The sequence below is a fragment of the Phyllobates terribilis genome, unplaced genomic scaffold (genome assembly GCF_046119375.1).
Source record: "Phyllobates terribilis strain yellow unplaced genomic scaffold, ASM4611937v1 Scaffold_11__3_contigs__length_659146591, whole genome shotgun sequence".
In the NCBI taxonomy this organism is placed as follows: domain Eukaryota; kingdom Metazoa; phylum Chordata; class Amphibia; order Anura; family Dendrobatidae; genus Phyllobates; species Phyllobates terribilis.
In genome coordinates this window covers 249,766,020-249,789,918 of record NW_027362771.1, presented here as the reverse complement: position 1 = coordinate 249,789,918, position 23,899 = coordinate 249,766,020, and the positions used below count along the sequence as shown (strand labels likewise).

The window sequence follows — 23,899 nt, the reverse complement described above, 5'->3', positions numbered from 1 at the left end:
GATTAGAAACCGACTCCATGAGGGTGGTATGAGGGCCCGACGTCCACAGATGGGGGTTGTGCTCACAGCCCAACACCGTGCAGGACGCTTGGTATTTGCCAAAGAACACCAGGATTGGCAAAGTCGCCACTGGCGCCCTGTGCTCTTCACAGATGAAAGCAGGTTCACACTGAGCACATGTAACAGACGTGACAGAGTCTGGAGACGCCGTGGAGAGCGATCTGCTGCCTGCAACATCCTTCAGCATGACCGGTTTGGCAGTGGGTCAGTAATGGTGTGGGGTGGCATTTCTTTGGAGGGCCGCACAACCCTCCATGTGCTCGCCAGAGGTAGCCTGACTGCCATTAGGTACCGAGGTGAGATCCTCAGACCCCTTGTGAGACCATATACTGGTGCGGTTGGCCCTGGGTTCCTCCTAATGCAGGACAATGCCAGACCTCATGTGGCTGGAGTGTGTCAGCAGTTCCTGCAAGATGAAGGCATTGAAGCTATGGACTGGTCCGCCCGTTGCCCAGACCTAAATCCGATTGAGCACATCTGGGACATCATGTCTCGCTCCATCCACCAACGTCACGTTGAACCACAGACTGTCCAGGAGTTGGCGGATGCTTTAGTCCAGGTCTGGGAGGAGATCCCACAGGAGACCATCCGCAACCTCATCAGGAGCATGCCCAGGTGTAGGGAGGTCATACAGGCATGTAGAGGCCACACACAATACTGAGCCTCATTTTGACTTGTTTTAAAGACATTACATCAAAGTTGGATCAGCCTGTAGTGTGTTTTTCCACTTTAATTTTAGGGGTGACTCCAAATCCAGGCCTCCATTGGTTAATAAATTTGATTTCCATTGATGATTTTTGTGTTATTTTGTTGTCAGCACATTCAACTTTGTACAGAACAAAATATTCAATGAGAATATTTCATTCATTCAGATCTAGGATGTGTTATTTGAGTGTTCCCTTTATTTTTTTGAGCAGTGTATATACACTCACACAAAAACATTATATAATGATCTACATGGAAATGCAAGATAAAAAAAAAACATCTGTGTTGTGATCATACATGAACCTTCAAGGGAGATTTATGATCTGAGGGTTGTAGGCTGGACAGGTCAGCTATGAACAAAACATTAAGAGCACCATTCACACGACCATATATTCAGCCCGAGTGCTGTCCCTGAAAAATCTGACAGCACTCGGGCAAATATTATTCAATAGGTTCAGATGACCTTTTTGACCTAATGTCCGCATGGAAAAAAAATTGCAACATGCACTATTCTTTTTGGGAATTTGGATGAGATTCACCTATTCAATTCTATGGGTGCACAAAAAAAGTCAGATCCCATACAGATACTCTGTATTGCATCCAATTTTTATGGATGCAGTGCAATTTTTTAACATAAACTGTATTTGGTCTTCTATATTTGTGTAAAAACGGATGTCAAATGTATGAATTTAAAAAATGGATATATGGATGACAATACTGATAAGAAAAAGTCCTTTTTTCTGGATGAAAATTGGACAAATTTTTTTTATACGAAAATGTCCCATAGCCTATGTTGACTATAGAAAGAAAAGAAAAAATGGCAGACAAAAAAAATTATATATATATATATATATATATATATATATATATATATATAAAGTAATAAATCTTTTTTTAAAACCATTTAAAATAAATGTGGAATTAAAAGAGATCCAAACAGATATAAAATAACATGAAACAAAAAGATAGGTATGAATGTAATTCATGGCTACAATATTGGAAATACATGTATATATATTGACTCAAAATAATAAATCAATGAACATATCCAAACTGGTGTTGAGTAAAGTGCCAGTGCAACACAAAAAAAGGATAAATGCATTTTTCAAACTTTGTTTGCTGGACCCAGTACATATGCATAAATAATGAAAATCAGCTAACTGAAATTGGTGATAAGTACAATGGTGTGAAAAAGTGTTTGTCCCCTTTCTGATTTCTTATTCTTTTGCATGTTTATCACACTTAAATGTTTCAGATCACAAAACAAATTTAAATATTAGACAAAGATAACACAAGTAACCACAAAATGCAGTTTTTCAATGAAGATCTTTATTATTAAGGGAAAAAGAAATCCAAACCTACAGAGCCTGTGTGAAAAAGTGATTGCCCCCTAAATCTAATAACTGGTTGGTCCACCCTTAGCAGCAATAATTGCAATTAAGCGTTTGCGATAACTGGCAATGATTCTTTTACAACGCTCTGGAGGAATTTTGGCCCACTCATCTTTGCAAAATTGTTGTAATTCAGCCACATTAGAGGGTTTCCGAGCATGAATAGCCTCTTTAAGGTCCTACAACAGCATCTCAATAGGATTAAGGTTAGGACTTTGACTAGGCCACTCCAAAGTCTTCATTTTGTTTTTCTTAAGCCATTCAGAGATGGACTTTCTGATGTGTTTTGGATCATTGTCCTGCTGCATTACCCAAGTGCGCTTCAGCTTGAGGTCACAAAACAGATGGTCAGATATTCTCCTTCAGGATTTGGTAGACAGCAGAATTCATGGTTCCATTTACTACAGCAAGTCCTCCAGGTCTGGAAACAGCCCCAGACCATTACACAACCACCACTATATTTTACTGTTGGTATGATGTTCCTTTTCTAAAATGCTGTGTTACTTATAAGCCAGATGTAATGGGACATACACCTTCCAAAAAGTTAAACTTTTGTCTCGTCAGTCCACAGAGTATTCTCCCAAAAGTCTTGGCGATCATCAAGATGTTTTCTGGCAAAACTGAGACGAACCTTTATGTTGTTTTTGTTCAGCAGTGGTTTTCGTCTTTGAACTCTGCCATGCATGCCATTTTTGCCCAGTCTCTTTCTTAGGCCACAGCTCCACTATCAGTATTTCGTCAGTATTTTTTCTCAGGAGTGGGAGCCAAAACCAGGAGTGGGTGATAAATGCAGAATTGGTGCACTTGTTTCTATTATACCTTTTATCTGATTGTTCATCACCTGATTTTGGCTCCCACTCCTGAGAAAAAATACTGACTGAACATTGACCAAATACTGATAGTGGGACCATGGCCTTAAAGTGGAGTCATGAACGCTGACCTTAACTGAGGCAAGTAAGGCCTACAGTTCTTTGGATGTTATTGTGGGGTCTTTCGTGACCTCTTGGATGAGTCGTCACTGTGTTCTTGGGGTAATTTTGGTCAGCCGGCCACTCCTGGGAAGGATCACCACTGTTCCATGTTTGTGCCATTTGTGGATAATGGCTCTCACTGTGTTTTGCTGAAGTCCCAAAGCTTTATAAAAGACTTTATAACCTTTCCCAGACTGATAGATCTCAATTACTTTATCATTTGTTCCTGAATTTCTTTGGATCGCAGCATGATGTCTAGCTTTTGATGATATTTTGGTCTACTTCACTTTGTCAGGCAGGTCCTATGTGACAGTAATCAGGCCTGTGTGTAGCTAGGGAAGGTGAACTCTGCTTCCCAAAGATGTGATAGACGACAGTTAATTTTTTTTTTAAAGGGGGGGGGGGCAATTAATTTTTCACAGAGGGCCCTGTAGGGTTGAATTTCCTTTTCCCTTAATAATAAAGACCTTCATTTAAAATCTGAATTTTGTGTTTACTTGTGTTATCTTTGTCAAATATTTAAATTTGTTTTGTGATCTGAAACATTAAAGTGAGACAAACATCCAAAAGAATAAGAAATCATGAAGGGGGCAAACACTTTTTCACACCACTGTATAAAACCAACTTCACAAGTGTCAGAAGTTGGAGAATATATTCACAAAGTATAGGCTAAATTTCCATTATATATACATAAATAGGTAAAATTCATCTAGCTGAAGACAGGACAAAGTGTAGAGATAAGTTTAAATTTATCAATAAAAGAACATGCTATCAAGCTATGGGGCTAAATTGCCAAATTAGGGCAGACCTGGGAGATACTACAAGTAAACTAATCAAAGTGGATCATGGGCATCCCAGCAGCCAAAAAGTGAACAAACCAGCTTAAGGGCATAAAGCAATAATGCATGAAAGAAATATACCCAAGCACAAGAACACACCCAATGCGGGTTTCGCTTGAGCTTCACCCAGGGCCATAGATGTGATGACTTTATCCCTTTTCAGAAATGAGAGTAGGTCATGCAGAGCTGCTGTGGCTCAGCTGTAGTGTGACCAAAAACTTTGTGACCTTAAATTTAAAAGGATGCTTTCTTCAGAAGATGATCTATTGTTTAAATCAGGTTTTTGTATAACATCTTTTTTGGTAATGTTTCTTTTACATTTTTAATATCATATTCATATTGTTTATTTAAAAAAAAATAATTGCAATTTTCACACTGGTCACTGTGGGTTTTTTTTAGACCCATGCTTCCTATCCTTTTAGGAAAGGTTTTCAGCATCTTTATCATGAGAGGTAGGATTGCAATGTTAGGTAACATCTCTATAAACAGTTGATAAAATCACAAGAGGTGATGTCACAGCTGACCATGTACCCTCTGGTCCTCTCCCTTCACAATGACCTTTGTACAGGTTCATTAGATGCTTGAATACAAAAGATCGGATCAGTGTCTGATGTTCATGTTTTGTTTCCTGAAAAAACAGGAATTACGAGATTAAAAAAGCCCAAGTGGCCAGTGTGAAAGGTGCAAGATTATTCATTTATTTTTAAAAAAGATCATGATACGAAAAAAAAAGGCAAAAATGTTTAAAAAATACACGCATTACAAAAACCTGATTTAAACAAGTCATTTTTTATCATCGCTTCTCTTTAAAGCTCCCATTCATATGAGACAAATACGGGCCAAACAACAATCATTCAATGACGGAGAAAAAAGACTACTGCATTGACTGCTTTTTCAGTGGATATAACAGCCAGTGCTTATAATTGGTTGAAAAAATCCAACATAACCGGTCGGTCTAGTGATTGATAATGCACGACAATCTTCAGTGAGCCATTGATTGAAACTAACAAGCTTTTGTTTCCTCAAGAGACCCAACAATTGTTCATTATGGATGAAATCGGAAATTTTGGCCAACTTTATAAAGTGATGTGTATGGGGACTGTTATTGTCAGATACTGATTTAATGTGCTGGACCAGTCACAAAACAAGTATTCTGATGACATTTGTTGTATATTGAAGCAACTATCTCCTTTCCAATGAGTGAAACAGCATTGCCACAAGAAAATCTGCTATTTAGCAACAGAAAGCAGATCCATCCATAGTTTAATCTTTTTTTTTTGGGGGCCTTCGGCTCGATCTTGAACCATGGTGACTTGATGGACGAACGATTTGCAGGAAGATCAATCTTGTACAAGCCTAGATAGGTCCACTAGGGTCTTCTCTGCCATTATCTTGATTGTATCAAGAAATTGGGTTGCTGGTCAGGGCCGGCTCCAGGTTTTTGTGGGCCCTGGGCGAAAGAGTCTCAGTGGGCCCCTTTAACACATACCATGATTCATGATGCACACATACCGCAGAGAAAGATATATATATATATATACACACAGTACAGACCAAAAGTTTGGACACACCTTCTCATTTTAAAGATTTTTCTGTATTTTAATGACTATGAAAATTGTACATTTACACTGAAGGCATCAAAACTATGAATTAACATATGTGGAATTATATACTTAACAAAAAAAGTGTGAAACAACAGAAAATATGTCTTATATTCTAGGTTCTTCAAAGTAGCCACCTTTTGCTTTGATGACTGCTTTGCACACTCTTGGCATTCTCTTGATGAGCAAATGGAACGGGTAGGGATGTTGGTGATGGTGGGTCAGAGTCAGACCATTAAGTATAGCCCTCCAGTCCCCTCCTATAGCAGCTGCAGAGCAGCCAGGCACCATCATGCGGCATGCCTACCTCTGCCCTGGCTGCTGCCCCTTCCTTCTCTGCTATTCCACACAGTAAGATACTGCAGACAGTGCTGTGCTTAGTACTAGTGTGTGTGCTGCTGTGCTGAGTTGACTTAGATAGATATATAGTATAGTCAAGTTATGTCTTTCTATTTATAGATTATAGATACATGATGATGCATGTGACTATCACTGTGACATCATGTATCTATAGATAGAAAGACATTGATAAGAGTAAGACGTGCACAGAAAAAGTTACCTGCGGTCGGTGGCAGTGTGTGCTGACTGTGGCTGGCTCCTGGTTTCCGAGGAGCACGAGCTCGGAGGAGGGACCCAGTCAGAAGGCAGTGCAGTTGCGGTAGGAATAGATGGTGCACAGCACTGCCACCATCTGGCTGGATGTCTGCAGCGCTGAGCACTCAATAGCCGGAGGAGAGAGGAAGCTAAGGATGCATCTGCCTGCCGGCGGTAACCCAGGACGCGGCGGGCAGCGCTCACATAACAACCGAGGTGAGTACGGGCCCCCCGCTGTCCAGAAGAGGATCTGCCGGCCGGCTATAACCAAGGACGCTGCGGGCAGTACCGCAGCGCCGCTCACGCACATGACACATAGCGATAGATTAGCAAGCAACCCAGATGAGTGGTCCCCCCTTTCTGTCCAGGGCCCCGGCACTTGCCCGGGTGCGCCGGGTGGTGACGCCGGCCCTGTTGCTGGTCTTCCTCATCGCCTTGTTCCTTCTGTTCTTCCAACTATGATGTCCTTTTTCAGTAATTGCTCTCTTTGTATGTTGTCCAAAGTAGGCAAGTCATAGCATGGTGATCCTTGCTTCGAGTGACATATCTGGCTTGATTTGTTCCAAAATTAATTTGTTTGTTCTTCTAGCCATCCATGGTATTGATAACATCCTTCTCCATTACCACATTTCGAAGGCGTCAATTCTTCCTCTGACTTGTTTATCATCCAAGTTTTGCATTCATATGTTACCACAGAAAAGACCAAACTATGTACGAGCCGTGTCTTCGTCGCCAGTAAAATGTTCCTCAATTTGAAGACCTTGACCAGTAACTTCATTGTTGAATTCCCCATAGTTATTCTCCTATTGACTTCCGGTGTCGTCGCTGCATCTTGAGTGATCATTGATTCGAGTAGCTTGAAGTCATTTACAACTTCCAGTTCATTGTCATCCATCTCAAAGGTGTCCCGGTCGTACCTGGCAGTAGCCAATATCTTTGCCTTCTTTGTGTTGAGTAGCAGTCTCTTGTTCAAGCTTTCCATCTTCCCACTACGTAATATTTCCTTTATTCCATCTACACTTGTTGCTATCAATGTTCTATCAATGTTGTATTATCTGCATATTTAAGACTGTTGATGATTCATCCAGTAATTTTTATTCCTTCTGCTTTATCGGCAAGTCCAGCCTTCTTGAAAATAACTTCTGCATATAAGTTGAATAGAAATGGTGACAGGGTGTAGCCTTGTCTGATGCCTCGCTCTACTTTGAACCATGCCGTGTCGCCTTGCTCCGTTAGGACTGTTGCTTCTTAGTTAATGTAAAGGTTGCTAATGAGGCTGATCAGATGGTTTGGCAAACCCATATCCTTCATGCTACTCAGGGCTGTGGAGTTGGTAAGCCAAACCTCCGACTCCGACTCCTCAATTTCCATGACACCGACTCCCGACTCCACCTCTCTCATATATGGCTCATGTTTAAGTGATAAATTTACTGTAGCACAGATTCACCAGCCAAAGTACAATCTGCAAAGTAATGTCTTATGTAACAGCAGCATTCTTAAAGTATGCATGTTATTATTAATACTACACATCGTGTGTTCATCATGTAAATTTCACTGTTCTTGTCTGAAAATAACTTCTTGTAGCTCCCTCTACGCATGGCTGTTATGAAACAGTCCACACTTGGAATAAGATTGCTGTACCGACGCAAGCTCTCATAGGATGATACAAGTTACAATGACCTCATCTTGGTGAGAAAGTTGCTAAGAGACAAATGGGATATTCCTTTAAAAAGGCTTTCATGGTTCATGGTTACATTTGTCCCTTAAAAGTCAATAGGCAGAGACAGTGCCCTCAAGACTGAAAAGCCGTGAATAGAAAGAGTAAAAAAAAATGCAATTTCCTCCATTTATGCTGCATAGAAAACTCAGAATGTGAAACCATGGGTTCCAAAGGGATATTGGAGCCTAAATATTCTTATGGTTAAGTTGTGGTATTTTATATCTATACACATATAATACACGAGAACTATACCAATAAATATAATAAAAAGTGAGTTGCCAAGCTCTTCACAAAATTATCCCTTTAAAAAAATATAATTTTTTTTTTACCCTGTGATTTAGCTTTTAAACTGATGGTAAAAATCCTTAAGCATGCCCATGTCTCACATATCTGGCCGTACATATACGATGTACATTGGTCAAACCTGCCAAATAGAGGGCAAATTGGCCAGCTATCTAATGCATACAAGGGGCCTCTCAACACTTCCTATCAACCATCTAATGTATATGGGGGCTACCTGATGACAGAAGTTGGAGGAAATAAGAATTAGACATTTGTATTTTAATAACTTTTTTTTCACTTTATTTTAAGTCACCCTAGTGGACTTTAAACTGCAATCGCTTATACTATATACTGCAATATCACAGTTTTATAGCTAACCCAGTATTTTTTTGCACTTTCGTTTTTTACTCCCTTTCTTCCCAGAGCCATAACTTATTTACTTTTGTCATTATAGCCATGTGACGGCATATTGTTTGTGGGACAAGTTGTACTTTTGAACGACACCACTAGTTTTACCATGTAGTGAACTGGAAAACAGGAAAGACAATTCCAAGTGTGGTGAAATTGCAAAAAAAAAGTGCAATTCCACAGGTTTTTTTTTTGTTTTTTTTTACCATGTTCACTAAACACCAAAACTGACCTGCCATTATGATTCCCCAGGTCATTACAAGTTTGTAGATACCAAACAAGTATAGGTTCTTTTTGATTTAAGTTGTGAAAAAAAAAACAAAGTTTGTTAAAAAAAAAAAAAAAAATTGCCATTTTCCGAGACCTGTAGTGTCTCCATTTTTTGGGATCTGGGGCCGGATGAGGGCTTATTCTCTGCACGCCGAGCTGACGTTTTTATAGATACCATTTGGGGATAGATACGATCTTTTGATTGCATTTTAATGCAATGTTGCGGCGACCGAAAAAAACGTAATTCTGGCGTTTTGATTCTTTTTCTCATTACGCCGTTTACCGATCGGATTAATTCTTTTTGTATATTGATAGATCGGGCGATTCTGAACGCGGCGATACCAAATATGTGTATATTTGTTTAGTTTTATTTTAAAAGTTTTTTTTTTTTCTATTTTTAAAAACATTTTTTTTTTACTTTTACATTGCTTCAATAGTCTCCATGGGAGACTAGAAGCTGTGATTATCTGATCGCCTGTATGTAGAAGAAATGCTCACTTGCTATGAGCGCCGACCGCTTTTTGTATGGCACATGTTGGAAAGGGGTTAAAGCTAAGTTGAGCTTCAGAGGAGTACCAAGATGGTGGTTACAGGGGACTTCAGCAGGCTCCTGGCTGTCATGGTAACCCATCGGTCCCCCACGATTGCTTCAGTAAGCACATTCTGACAAAAGCGCTATTTAAATGCGCTGTCAGAGATTGACAGTAGCATTTAAATAGCTAAACAGCAATTGCATTTGGCACCAATCAGTGTTAAAGGTAGATAGCAGCTATGTATTACAGCAGGCATCTGCCCTGTTTGAAGTGGACACAGATCCTGAGCCCGCAACATATATGCACACTCTGGCATGTTACATCCATGTCCAGCAGGGAGCACAAAACGGTTAAAAAAAAAATAAGTTATTTTGCAATTCTCATCACTACCTACTGCGACTTTTTTAGCATTAACACATATACAAAGTCACAATGGTCAGCCCCTGACCCTATATTTTGTATTGAAGTGTCTAATGAGCATGTGCAAAGTGTATTGTGAAAGGAGGAGTAGCAGTGTCAGCTATGACATTGCCTATTGTGAAAGAATAGTGGATCCTTTGTTACCTGTGTATAGTGTTGTTATCTGTCATTGTAATCCTGCCTCTGCTGATAAGAAAACTCCTATAAACTCATCCTAAAATAACTAAACATGGCCCAATAGTTAGTGTGAAAATGTTACAATTATTTTTTTTTAATAAAGATCGTAATACGAAATATATATTTTTTAAATATTTTTTTAAATACATACATAAATACATGTAACACAAAAACCTGATTTAAACAATAGGTCATTTTCTGCTTATAACTTTCCTTTGAGACTCTAACCAGTGACGGCTTAATTTTAGATTTTAATTATTTTGATTTACCCAATTTCTTTTCAATTTTTCCCAAGCTACACGATCTAGAATTAAATCATGTAAGTTAATAAGTCTTACATTTTACTAAATATTTAAACTCTTATTATTTCCAGATATGTATCAATAAATTGACAACAGGGTGTTGTCAGTTGGGGGAGTGTGCCTGTACTCTCTGACACTATCCAATCAGCACTATCATTATAAGACTGTGCAGACACACCTCTATGACAAGGGTATGGCAACACCCAGTTGTCAATTTATTAAGACTTTAACAGAGGAATCGCACACCATTGAGTTATTACAAAATTGTTATTTTAATGTAAATCCTTGTATTTACTAAAACAGACATTTGAGAACTGACAGATCATCTTTACACAGTAGCACATGAACTACTAGCACAAGCAAGACTCCCATTGCTTGCCAACTGAACAGCTGCACTGCATGGAGAGGCAAACAATCAGCTCATATCTGTCACTCCTAAGGGTGGGAAGTTGCTGCCAACAATTGGTCCCAGAGGTCCCAAGAGATGATTGCAAACAAAGGGTGTTTTAATGACAATATGTCACAAAATGCCATTATTTTTCAAGTTTCACATATTGGATATCAATTGCCCAAAACTAGAGATAAATAAATAAATTAATTAATAAATAAATTAATTAATTAATTAATATGACGGATTGGCATAATGTTTAATAGTTTCTAATTTAATGTTTAATAGTTTATTGTTTCTAACACAAGTGCAATAATTTTTTTTTCTACTTTCCACGAACTTCCGAGGAACATCAACACAAGAGAATAAATAAGGAAAAGTGGTTCCATAGTAGCTACTGGTCCTTCCTCTTCTTGATCTAGTTGTAGGAATGAATAAGAAGTATCCAAGGTCAAGGACCAGTAACCACTAGTGAAACTGACTGAACTCGCACTAATTAGAAATATTCCAAATAATTAGCAAAAGCTCACTTTCAAAGGCTATTGTGGTTTAATATAGAGGCACAGTACAAAGACCTGTAACTAGGGGTTGTACGCAAATCACTTGGGACTGCTGCCCACTGACCTGGAGGAAAATGGAACAAGAAAAAATGTCAATTAAGCAGTAGCGACTGAACATTCCAGAAACATTACCGACCCTCTCCATATGTACTGGAGTAACATTATACCAGCCAATGTCTAGTTAATACGCCAGTGAAACCTGAGCGGCCTATTTACGAGCCCTGGCACACCTTTTGTTCACCTTTCCCGCATCATCCCAGTCCTTAGCTTTCAGCTTATTGTTCAGCATGAAATCAAACACACAGTCACCATCAACCTCCCTTGTGTGTAAAAACGAGACAAATTTTCGAGACACTTCAGTATGCCTGCAGGTTCAACAAGGTCTTGGATTCTCCAGCCAATCATATTAAAAAATAACTCCTCTTGACAATGCCTGTTACATCATGTACGCCGGTTACGTAGGTTATTTCTAATTATCAGCAATCAAGGCAAACAATCAACATCTCAGTGTAAAATATATAAATATTTACAAATTAAATATTCACCTTCAAACCACACTTATTGGATATAATCTACTGCCACGCATCTAGTTTCTTTGTATAGCAGGGTTTCCTACCTTGTTGTAGTACTGCACTTGTACAGAATGCCATTGTCCATCGCTTACGCCTCCTTCAATGTACGGGCTGACTGTGGTTGTACTTTCCCCTGTAACAATGAAACAAAACCATCTTCAGTTATTAAATAAAATCTCAATTACAATTTCCCATGAATTGTCTTTAATTACACAATACCCACTTATGTTTCCCCAATGAATAGACTGACATTGGCTACAGTCACTATGACAATGCATCATTTTTACAATATCCTTATTTTTATGAAAAGTGCCTATTTTGTATGATTCTGTACAAGTAAAGTTGGTAAAGAAAGTAACGCAACTTTGCAAGTTTTTATGTGAAATCGCTATTCGTTAACTCATTTTATAAGTTGTATATATTACAGGTGCATAGTGTCGCTGATCAGTGGGTGTCCAGGTACTGAGACCCCCACTGATTGCTAAAAACTCCACTCTGAAGTCTGCATGAGCTGTGTGTACAGAGCGGTGTACCGGCTCATTAGTAAGTCTATGGGTTTGAACATTCATTCTCCTAGAGCTGTGAACAGACCCAGACTCACTATTTAGCCTGCACACTGCTTTGTGCGGTACCAGTCAGAGCGGTATTTGAGTGATCGTAGGGGAACTTAAGACCCTGACCCCCATCAATCAGACACACTATGCAGCATCTCTAATGTATAAAAACCTTTATAAAATGACAGGTACACTTTGAAAATGCTATGCTGAGAGAACTCAAAAATAATTTATGTAATCCAGATTACACAGTTACTTCCACTATTAATGAGCCACCTCTGCTGTTCCCATGCACATGTCATTAAAATGATTCTCAGGAGAATAGAATTCCTTAGGGACTAAAAAATGTCAAATAAATGACAAAGTAAATCCCTCCGCCCAGAAAACTATTTACAATATTCTTCTTCAGAGGATGCAATTGCTGGGTAAAGGTTACAGGAACAAGAAAAGTCCCATCCGCATGCGGCAGTGTACCCTTGAGAGATTGCCCGGTGCAACAGTATGTTCTGCAGATGAACAACTACCGCAAAACAAACATTGACAGAACCTTAGAAGAACAGGTAAATAAAGGCAAGGCTTTCTGAAAGTCAAACACGGCCCGCTTCTCGCTTAGATTTTCTATGATAAACACTTCAATGTGACAAGCAGTGAAACACCGAGATAAAGTGTGCGCGGGGCTCTGACATCACACTGCTCTATGGAAACAGCTATCTGATCACCTAAGGTTGACAGCTCATACATGAAGTTTATACAAAGGGCAGCATATGAGGGGCAAAGTAGTGATGGAGATGCAGGAGGATATTCTTGTCTTTCGGCGTTATTCACACTTGACTACTTTATCAGTAATTTTATGCCAAAAACAGGATTGTCTCCAAAACAAAGGACAGGTGTCAATATTTCAAGTATCTGTCAGTTCCATTCCTGGTACAAACACTGATGCAAAATACTGACCAAATACTGACAAGTGAATAAGCCCATAAAGGGGTACTCACACAGCACTGAGACCAATGTTATTTAATTGGGCAGATCAGATCAGGGCTGTGGAGTCGGTAATCCAAACCTCCGACTCCTCAATTTCCATGACTTCCGACTCCACAGCACTGCCTTACTACTGAGCGTGTACATAAAGAGCAGCACATATTCATCTCAACTAAAAGCCAAGATCCTTAGATCAGGAATAGAATGGACATTTATAGGACATTTCAGAACTTTCCCAAATTCTTATGAAAACATTTACAGCACATACTGCATTGAATTACTGTACCAATTTATTATATATTTTAAGAGTCGGTCCATTTTATTCCGACTCCACGACTCCAACTCCACAGCCCTGGTTCAGGTGAACAATTATTTTCCCTGACCCAGTATGTATGTGAAAAAAATTGCAGCATGGACTGGCTTCTTCTGTAAATCGGATGAGACTCGCCCATTCAAGTCTATGGGTGCACAAAAAAAATCAAGCGCCATGCAGAGAGACAGTGTAGCATCTGATTTTTACAGATACACTACAATTCTGTAACATTGGAAACTGTATATGGTCTTGTAAATGATTAATAGCTACTGCTGTAAAAAAATGGATTGTACATGGATGACAAGAAAAATAATCGTCCCACTTTTCTGGATAAAAAATTTTTAGACGCTCGTGGGAACCTAACCTTAGGTTGGGTGATTTGAAGAGGTGAGTGCAGTTGTTTTTGGGGTTGTTTATTTTTTTTAAGCACTTGCTGCCCCTTTTTATTTTTCTTGTAAAAAGTTAAACAACACCTTTAGCTGCAAGGCAGGAAGGCTGCATAAATCCGGCCAAGAACAGCCATATATTTCACTAATATCAAAGCCAGCAGAGAGGAAATGACAGAAAAACAATCACATGTTATTGGAAGGTCTGTCGAGCGCTCGCGATTCATCCGACTTTGAATGTCATAACAGTTGACTTTTCCCCACCTTGTTTTTCGGCTTCATGCAGCTTTGTGGCAAGGCCCTTTCATGTCCGGGCTTCGCACCTCCCACATAAACACCCAACCGCAAACTCCAAAGATGCATACAAATGAGTCCTATCAGGCCCAAGATCCTGTAACAACCCAGTCAAACAGATTCTCACACACCCTTTATGGTAAGGAGCTTCGAAGTAATTCCAAGAAGACATTGGGAGTCTTGGTTGAGACTTGAATGCCAATAAATTAATCTGCAGCCAGCAATAGATAAATAAATGTGTCATATTATCCCTAGGGTCTAGTAAAACCAGAAACAAGCTCCTGCATGTTCAACCGCCCATAAAGTATGAGGCAAAACACTTCAATACAATATGGCAGTGCCCGTATTTTCAAGAATTTACACAAATCTAAGTTAATCTCAACTAATTGCGAAAAAAAGGAAAATATCCGCAAGACTTATAGGACTCAACAATATAAAACAACACCGAACGCATGTTAAAATTGAGAAATTGAATGCAGACGGCTTTGCCGAGGCATGCAGTAATACCGAACGTAAGAACCAAGCTCTGTAATTATAACTTCCATAGCGAGGTTACATGCAATTACCTTCTATTCAGGGGCGGCAAGGAGCACAAAATTTGTCTAAAATATTGTGACAGAAGTTAATACAAGAAGTATTGCACATTGACATCTGCTTGGCGCTTTTGTTATTAACTTTTTCTTTTTTGTTTTTAATTTGTGTTCAAATTGTAAAAACAAATTTGCTGTATAAATTGACAACTATTTAAAAAAAACCATTAACAATAATTCATTTAATACAAATTATCTAGAATATGATATGAGAAGTTAACACAAGAGGTATTGTTCCTTGTCGTCTATATGATGTTTCAATATATTTTTTTAAACGCTTTCTTTTTTTATTCATTTATGAGAAGGGCAAAATATAAAAACACAATGAGTGTAAAAATAGACAACTACCTTTAAAAATAAAGTTAGTTAATAAAATAAACAGATATTCTAAAACTTTAATTCCAAGGTGGCCCACAGGTGTGTAGGAAGATAAAAGTAGGTAACCGAAAACCTACCATAGTTTGTTCTAATTCATAACACCACACACATTTTTATTAAATAACCTGAGTACTTGTCCAAAACCTCTCCTGCTCCCGATAGGAGAGAACAGTAAGGATCAGAGCAGCTGCAGTAGCGACCTTTATAGTGTATAGAAATATATATTCACAAGGGCTATTTTCCATTTTTTTTTGCACTTTGGTTTTTTCCTCCCCTTCGCATGAGACATAACATTTTTAATTTTACATTTGATATAGCCATATGAGGGCTTGTGGAATGAAATGGTAAAAGAAAAAAAATGCAATCCTGCTATTGTTTTTTGTTTGTTTTTTCAGTTTTTCAGTTTCATTTTTACAGCCTTCATTGTGCAGTAAAAATGACTTAGAAGTATAATGAAAGAGTTTTTTTAACACTAAAATATATGTGTGTGTATGTGTGTATATATATATATATACATATCTCCAGTATATATATATTTTTTTATACACATACAGTACAGACCAAAAGTTTGGACACACCTTCTCATTTAAAGATTTTTCTGTATTTTCATGACTTTGAAAATTGTACATTCACACTGAAGGCATCAAAACTATGAATTAACACATGTGGAATTATATACTTAGCAAAAAAGTGTGAAACAACTGAAAATATGTCTCATATTCTAGGTTCTTCAAAGTAGCCACCTTTTGCTTTGATGACTGCTTTGCACACTCTTGGTATTCTCTTGATGAGCTTCAAGAGGTAGTCACCAGAAATGGTTTTCACTTCACAGGTGTGCCCTGTCAGGTTTAATAAGTGGGATTTCTTGCCTTATAAATGGGGTTGGGACCGTCAGTTGTGTTGTGCAGAAGTCAGGTGGATAAACAGCTGATAGTCCTACTGAATAGACTGTTAGAATTTGTATTATGGCGAGAAAAAAGCCGAATTGTAAAGAAAAACGAGTGGCCATCATTACTTTAAGAAATGAAGGTCAGTCAGTCCGAAAAATTGGACAAACTTTGAAAGTGTCCCCAAGTGCAGTTGCAAAAACCATCAAGCGCTACAAAGAAACTGGCTCACATGAGGACCGCCCCAGGAAAGGAAGACCAAGAGTCACCTCTGCTTCTGAGGATAAGTTTATCCGAGTCACCAGTCTCAGAAATCGCAGGTTAACAGCAGCTCAGATTAGAAACCAGGTCAATGTCACACAGAGTTCTAGCAGCAGACACATCTCTACAACAACTATTAAGAGGAGACTTTGTGCAGCAGGCCTTCATGGTAAAATAGCTGCTAGGAAACCACTGCTAAGGACAGGCAACAAGCAGAAGAGACTTGTTTGGGCTAAAGAACACAAGGAATGGACATTAGACCAGTGGAAATCTGTGCTTTGGTCTGATGAGTCCAAATTTGAGATCTTTGGTTCCAACCACGGTGTCTTTGTGCGATGCAGGAAAGGTGAACGGATGGACTCTACATGCCTGGTTCCCACCGTGAAGCATGGAGGAGGAGGTGTGATGGTGTGGGGGTGCTTTGCTGGTGACACTGTTGGGGATTTATTCAAAATTGAAGACATACTGAACCAGCATGGCTACTACAGCATCTTGCAGCGGCATGCTATTCCATCCGGTTTGCGTTTAGTTGGACCATCATTTATTTTTCAACAGGACAATGACCCCAAACACACCTCCAGGCTGTGTAAGGGCTATTTGAGCAAGAAGGAGAGTGATGGGGTGCTGAGCCAGATGACCTGGCCTCCACAGTCACCAGACCTGAACCCAATCGAGATGGTTTGGGGTGAGCTGGACCGCAGAGTGAAGGCAAAAGCGCTAACAAGTGCTAAGCGTCTCTGGGAACTCCTTCAAGATTGTTGGAAGACCATTTCCGGTGACTACCTCTTGAAACTCATCAAGAGAATGCCAAGAGTGTGCAAAGTAGTCATCAAAGCAAAAGGTGGTTACTTTGAAGAACCTAGAATATAAGACATATTTTCAGTTGTTTCACACTTTTTTGTTAAGTATATAATTCCACATGCGTTAATTCATAGTTTTGATGCCTTCAGTGTGAATGTACAATTTTCAAAGTAATGAAAATTCAGAAAAATCTTTAAATGAGAAGGTGTGTCCAAACTTTTGGTCTGTACTGTATGTCTGTGTATATACATACACACACATTTTAGTGTTAAAAAAACCTATCATTTCATATACATACAGTAAAGTTTGCCCAATTTTTTTGACTGACTGACCTTCATTTCTTAAAGTAATGATGGCCACTCGTTTTTCTTTACTTAGCTGCTTTTTTCTTGCCATAATACAAATTCTAACAGTCTATTCAGTAGGACTATCAGCTGTGTATCCACCAGACTTCTGCACAACACAACTGATGGTCCCAACCCCATTTATAAGGCAAGAAATCCCACTTATTAAACCTGACAGGGCACACCTGTGGAGTGAAAACCATTTCCGGTGACTACCTCTTGAAGCTCATCAAGAGAATGCCAAGAGTGTGCAAAGCAGTCATCAAAGCAAAAGGTGGCTACTTTGAAGAACCTAGAATATAAGACATATTTTCAGTTGTTTCACACTTTTTTGTTAAGTATATAATTCCACATGCGTTAATTCATAGTTTTGATGCCTTCAGTGTGAATGTACAATTTTCATGAAAATACAGAAAAATCTTTAAATGAGAAGGTGTGTCCAAACTTTTGGTCTGTACTGTATATATATATATATTAGTGTTAAAACTCTGTACTTTGTATAATAAAAAAACAAAAGTTGACATTTTCTGAGACCAATAGTTTATTTCTTTCTCCGACGATGTAGCTATGTGAAGGGTTTTTTTAATGCATTGAAGTGACGTTTTTATTGCTGTACATATAAAGTTTTAACTACCCTTTATAGAATTTTAGGCAAAGAGTAGTGGCAAAAAAAACATCAGTGCAGACATTTAAATTCTTTTTCTATTTTCTATTTTGATAGATTGGACTTGTACGGATTAGAAGACAGCAAATTTCCTCATTTTTTATTATTTCTGTACTTTTTAACTTACAAAAGGAGGGATTGAAAGTTATATATTTCTTTTAAAACATTTTTGTATTTTGATGATATTTTTTAGTCCCCTTAGGGGAATTAAACCTGTGATCATTTGATTGCTTCTACTATATATTGCAATGCTATCGTATTACAGTTAAATTGAGGGCATTTCCACTTGAGCACTCGTCTGCCTTCTTGCATTAGATCAGAAGTGTGTACAAACTGTCATTATTATATATGTGAATTCTAGCGATTCAGGCATAATAAATAACAAAGTACTGAGCTGGGGTCATTGGCGCAGGTAGGTGGGCAGTTGTCACGTCAGTGCTGTCAGTCATGTCCTTACCTATGTCAGGGTGACACGGTCTAGCATCATTGACTACTTAGGTGGGTTACCGGATTGCTGTTATAACCTAATCTGCTGGTAATTGTCCCTGAAGGGTGCTATGGAAAAGTAGCTTAATCCTGTGATAATACTCTTACTTGTGCTGCAGTTAACTGACCTTTATTGGTCATTTACATGTGTAATTGAAATCTGGCCTAACTGGGTATTGAATCTGTAGACGTGCAGCGATGAAGGACTAAATCTGTCATCATTTGTTATTGATATGTGGAGACTATAATTGTCATTTCTTCTATTGTATAGTATGCAGGGCTCAGGCTGTCTCCCTTTATAACAAGATGACTGTGCAAAAATTACAAGGCATGAAATATTCATTTAGACATAGGTTTTGAATAATGCAGTCATGATGTAGGATTAGGTTATGGGCAATAAGCTGTATAAATGTATAAACTGTATAAATGTAAGAAAAATTATTGCACTATTACAGGAAATTAAACTGAACTTAATAAAAATTGCTAAAAAGTACCTCTCATGGACCTGAAAAGATTAGTAACTTCAAATCTCAGAAAAGAGGAAGAGTCGGGGAGAACAAACTTATAACATCCCTTGTCCTACTCCAAGAACCGAATGGATATTTCATATGCATTTATGCAAGCTACGATCTCTGTTTTTTAACCATTTAGACGCCTGTCAATTACCGTCAGTAGTGTTTAGGATGGGTTACCATGGCAGCCAGGGGCCTGCTGAAGGCCCCCATGGATATTATCTTGGTACTCATGTTAGGCAGTCCCTGGGTTACGAACAAGATAGGTTGGCTAAGATTGTTCTTAAGTTGAATTTGTATGTAAGTTGGAACAGGTGCTGGTCCGGCAAATGGTTAAAAAAAACAAAAACGAATGCTCCCCGCTCACCTCTCTGGTCGCCTCGTTGTTCACTGCCTGCCGTCCGGCCCTCTTCTTCCTGCTGTAACGCACCGCATATTCAGCCTATTCGATATCGGCCAGGATTTCCGGCCACGTCCAGGCCTTGAAAATCACTGCGCATCATAAGCTCGGAGCGCTCGTCTTGATATCACGACATCGTGACCTTACAACATGCCTGGACGCAGCCAAATGTCTTGGCCTATGATGAGGCTCGAGAAGCGGTGTGTGATGTAAGAATGAGGAGGACTGGATAGCAGGGAAGCAGCCGGAGACGTGAGTATGTTAGTTTTTATGCTACTTTCATAACTACGAGTCGTACGTAAGTCCGATGCACATAACTCATTGACTGCCTGAATATAGTAGAAAACTGACTTATTGCAGTATGTAGAACAAGCAATCAAATGACTGGAAATTCAGGTCCCCTACGTGGACTAAAATGTAAATAAAAAGTTTTTAAAAAATAGAAAGACATTCAAGAAAATATGTAGAAATCCAAATCCCCTCCCTTTTTTCAGTTTAAAAATAAAGAAATAAAGAAAAAATATATATCTGTTATCAAAGCATCCATAAAAGTTAACTCTATCAAAATATAACAGTAGTTGGCCTGTACCGTAAATGCCGTGAATAGAAAAAAAATATATAAATGCCAGAATCGCTACTTTTTTTTGTCACAACAACGGTCTATAAAAAGGCAAAAAAAAATTAATAATATCTTGTATGTAACCCTTAAAGGTATAATTAAAAACGCCAGCTTGCCACGCCAAAAAATAAGCCCTCACACACAGCTCCAGTGCCAGAAAAGTAAAAATAAGCTATGGAACTCAGAAAATGTTTTGCTTGTTTTTATAAGGTTCTGATTTTTTTAATCATTAAAATAATTTTTAAAAAATATGAAACTTGGCAGTAGTCCATTCTGGGTTTCTCAGGTAACCCAATGAATTCCTCTGACATAATCACCCTATACTTTTAAAGTCTTGAGTATTAAGTAGCATTGTCCACAGTTGCCTCAAGTTTGTCAAGAGTTTGTGCCTACTTTTCTTGGCTCAGCTCCAGCCAGGTGTCTATTATCTCTACTACTACTCCTGACTTCCATGCTACAACCACCATTATTTCCAAGCTCAGCCCAGCATACTACTAGGCATTGTCCACATCTACCATTCAGCAAGCAAGTTACCAACTTCTTACAACGCCCCTGCAATTCCAATAATGCATCTCTTCTAGGGAATCTCGAGTTTGCCAATGCCACACTGTAGTCCTGTGGTTAACAACTCTCTGCATGTTCCAGTTTGCATACATCGCTGCTATTACCTTCTACCTGCTGGAAGATATCAGACTGCATTTATTTCTTTATTATACCTGTGATTAACCATTTCACTGCTAGAAGATACCAGACAGCATTTACTTCTCTGTTAGTCCAGGGATTAATTATTGCCTTGCTGGAAGATATCAGACTGTATTCACTTTTCTGTAATTCCTGTAATTAACCATTGCCTTGCTGGAATCCATCTCATCGGGTGAGCCCATAATAATACTGTCATGAAGAATCATATCGCCAGGTCATTTTTACCATAAAATGAATGCTTAAATAAATACATAATGGTAAAAATTGTAATTGTAATTTTTCCCCTATCATTCAAAACTACAACTTTCCCATAAAGACAAGCACTCAAACAGCTATGTTTTGGGAAAATAAAAAGGTATGGCTCTAGGAAGAATGAAAGGAAAAAAAAATGTACAAAAAGACGAAAAATAAAAAATAGCCCTATCCTTAAGGGATTAAGTAATATGTCCCTCAGACTTCTTGGGGGCATTACAAACAAGAACCAGGCCTCAATCAGTGACCAATAGAACTTGCACACTCTTATCTATGAACTGCTCCAATATTTTTTCTACATTGATAGTTCAGCTTCACATCACATTTCTTATATACTGCACTACTCCCATGTCCTGTTGTGTATAGATATTCTCTTTAGACATTGTATAAAGTATGCCTGATGAATAGACCCGAGTATGGAATGTGTGCTATTTATCATCATCATTTTCAGTGAGCCATTAAAAGGTATTAACCACTCTTAAGAACTCTTCATTTTTATTTATTTTTTTAAACTGTGGAAGGTTAACATAATCCCTCGTCAGTTTCTCATGCTTCTACATTAAAAGCAATGTTTTTTTATCTTTTTTTTTTTTAAATAAGAAAAATAGTTACCTAAAATTCCAAGCACCAGCGCTGGCGACTGGTGGTCATCCTCCCCTGAGAAATGTATGGGGAAGAAAGTCATCAACATGCACTATGAACACTAGTGGGTGACTACTTTGGTTTCCACAATACCATGGTGATCTAATATAGTTACTCAGTACCTGCGTTACGTGTTCCTAGGGAACCTCCCAAATTTTATATTACTATTCCCATATATCCAGCCCAACGCAAGAAAGTGAGTTTAGAAAGGGTAATTAATAATATCATTTGCATGTTGAGATATGCAAATAATTCTATAAAATGTGCTATAAAGGAGAGTGGTACATCTTGTGAACCATAATGGTTTCCTCACAGGCCATAACTCACCTGCTGAGAAAGTAAGTTGAATCTGCTCCTCAATAATTTCCAGCGCAATGAAGTCATGCTTTTCATTAAACCTGCCATTGTAAAGTATCAGTGCATTCCGTTCCCTGGTAGCGAACCTGAAATACAAAGACCACCACATTCTTTACCTTCAATGACGGAGCAAGGGGTCAAAAGTCAGAAACAAAAAGAAGAGGCATAACTGCAGAAAACACCATTACAACATTCTCACCATGCAGTTACATTCTGGTGATGAGAAGAATGGATCGCTTATAAAAATATGGGATGTTCAAGGCAAAGAAAGTCCTGTACAGAATGCTGGAGACCAGTAAGGGACATTGTGAGGCTGCATATGGCATTAATATTGCTCTCAATTTACAATACGCTAGCTTTCCAAGACCTTTTTTATTGTTTTTTTTATTGACTTCCTTCTAAATTGTATATGTGACATAGTTAAATGACCAAAATTGTCAGAAATCAACTTAAAGTGCAGATGGGTTTAGGATATTTTTGCAACTAAAAATCCGTTTCATTCATGTTTAAATGAGGTTGTTTCGGCGGCAAGCTCATGGATTTCTACAAGCCCAATTCAGCTCCACGGGATAGTGGCAAATATTTCTATAACAAATCTGCCATATACCCAAAAGATAAAAGTGCAAAGCAAAATTCCCAGGAAATGCAAATGTTTCGTTATTTATTATACTCGCTTATATAGCGGCATTAATTTCCCAGCGCTTTACAGAAATCATCACTTTACCCATTAGGGGTCAGAACATAAATTCCCACTCACTTTGGAGTGTGGGAGGAAATCAGAGTATCTGGAGGAAACCCACGCAAACATGGAGAAGACATACAAACTCCTTACAGATGTTGTCCTTGGTGAGACCCCAGTGTTGCAAAGCAACAGTGCTAACCACTGAGCCAATGTGCTGCCCACTATCCAATACGCAAGGCTTCACCACTAGATAAAGCACAACCATTTTGGTCCTCATGCAATTCAGCTTTAAGCCCTCGTCTCACATAGCGAGATCGCTAGCGAGATCTCTGCTGTGTCACGGTTTTGGTGACGCAACAGCGACCTCACCAGCGATGTCGCTATGTGTGACACTTTGCAGCGATCAGGCCCCTGCTGTGAGGTCGCTGATCGCTGCAGAATGTCCTGGACCTTTTTTTGGTCGTTGCCCTCCCGCTGGTCAGCACACATTGCTGTGTGTGACCAGCGGGAGCAGCGATCAGGCTGGTAACCATGATAAACATCGGGTTACTAGGGGCACACGCGCACCTAGTAACCCGCTGTTTATCATGGTTACGAGCCTGCTAAAGTGAGCGGTAACCTCCCGCACACCGTAGCAGAGTGGTAACCATGATAAACAGCGGGTTACTAGGTGCGTGTGTGCCCCTAGTAACCCGATGTTTATCATGGTTACGAGCCTGCTAAAGTGAGCGGTAACCTCCCGCTCACCGTAGCAGAGTGGTAACCATGATAAACAGCGGGTTACTAGGTGCGCGTGTGCCCCTAGTAACCCGATGTTTACCATGGTTACCAGCCTGCTCCTGCTTCAGCAGGCTGGTAACCAGGAGCAGGACATCGTGGAGATTCTTTCCACGATGTCGCTGCTCCCCTGATCGTTGGTGAGCCTGCCTGTTTGACAGCTCACCAGCAACCACATAGCGACGCAGCAACGATCCCTGACAGGTCGTATCGTTGTCGGGATCGCT

At 39.1% G+C, this 23,899-nt stretch overlaps 1 protein-coding gene across 4 annotated transcripts in view; it reads right to left on the bottom strand.

Annotated features, from left to right (window-relative positions):
* The window catches only part of CELSR1 (cadherin EGF LAG seven-pass G-type receptor 1), a 171,890-nt gene that overhangs the window by 58,076 nt on the left and 89,915 nt on the right, over window positions 1–23,899 (bottom strand). For all 4 annotated transcript variants that reach the window (XM_073652148.1, XM_073652149.1, XM_073652150.1 and 1 more), the window contains exons 4-5: window positions 22,184–22,299; window positions 11,838–11,926 (exon numbers count right to left, since the gene is read on the bottom strand). In XM_073652148.1, the coding sequence (XP_073508249.1) occupies window positions 11,838–11,926; window positions 22,184–22,299 (205 nt within the window). The remainder of the gene's footprint in view (window positions 1–11,837; window positions 11,927–22,183; window positions 22,300–23,899) is intronic.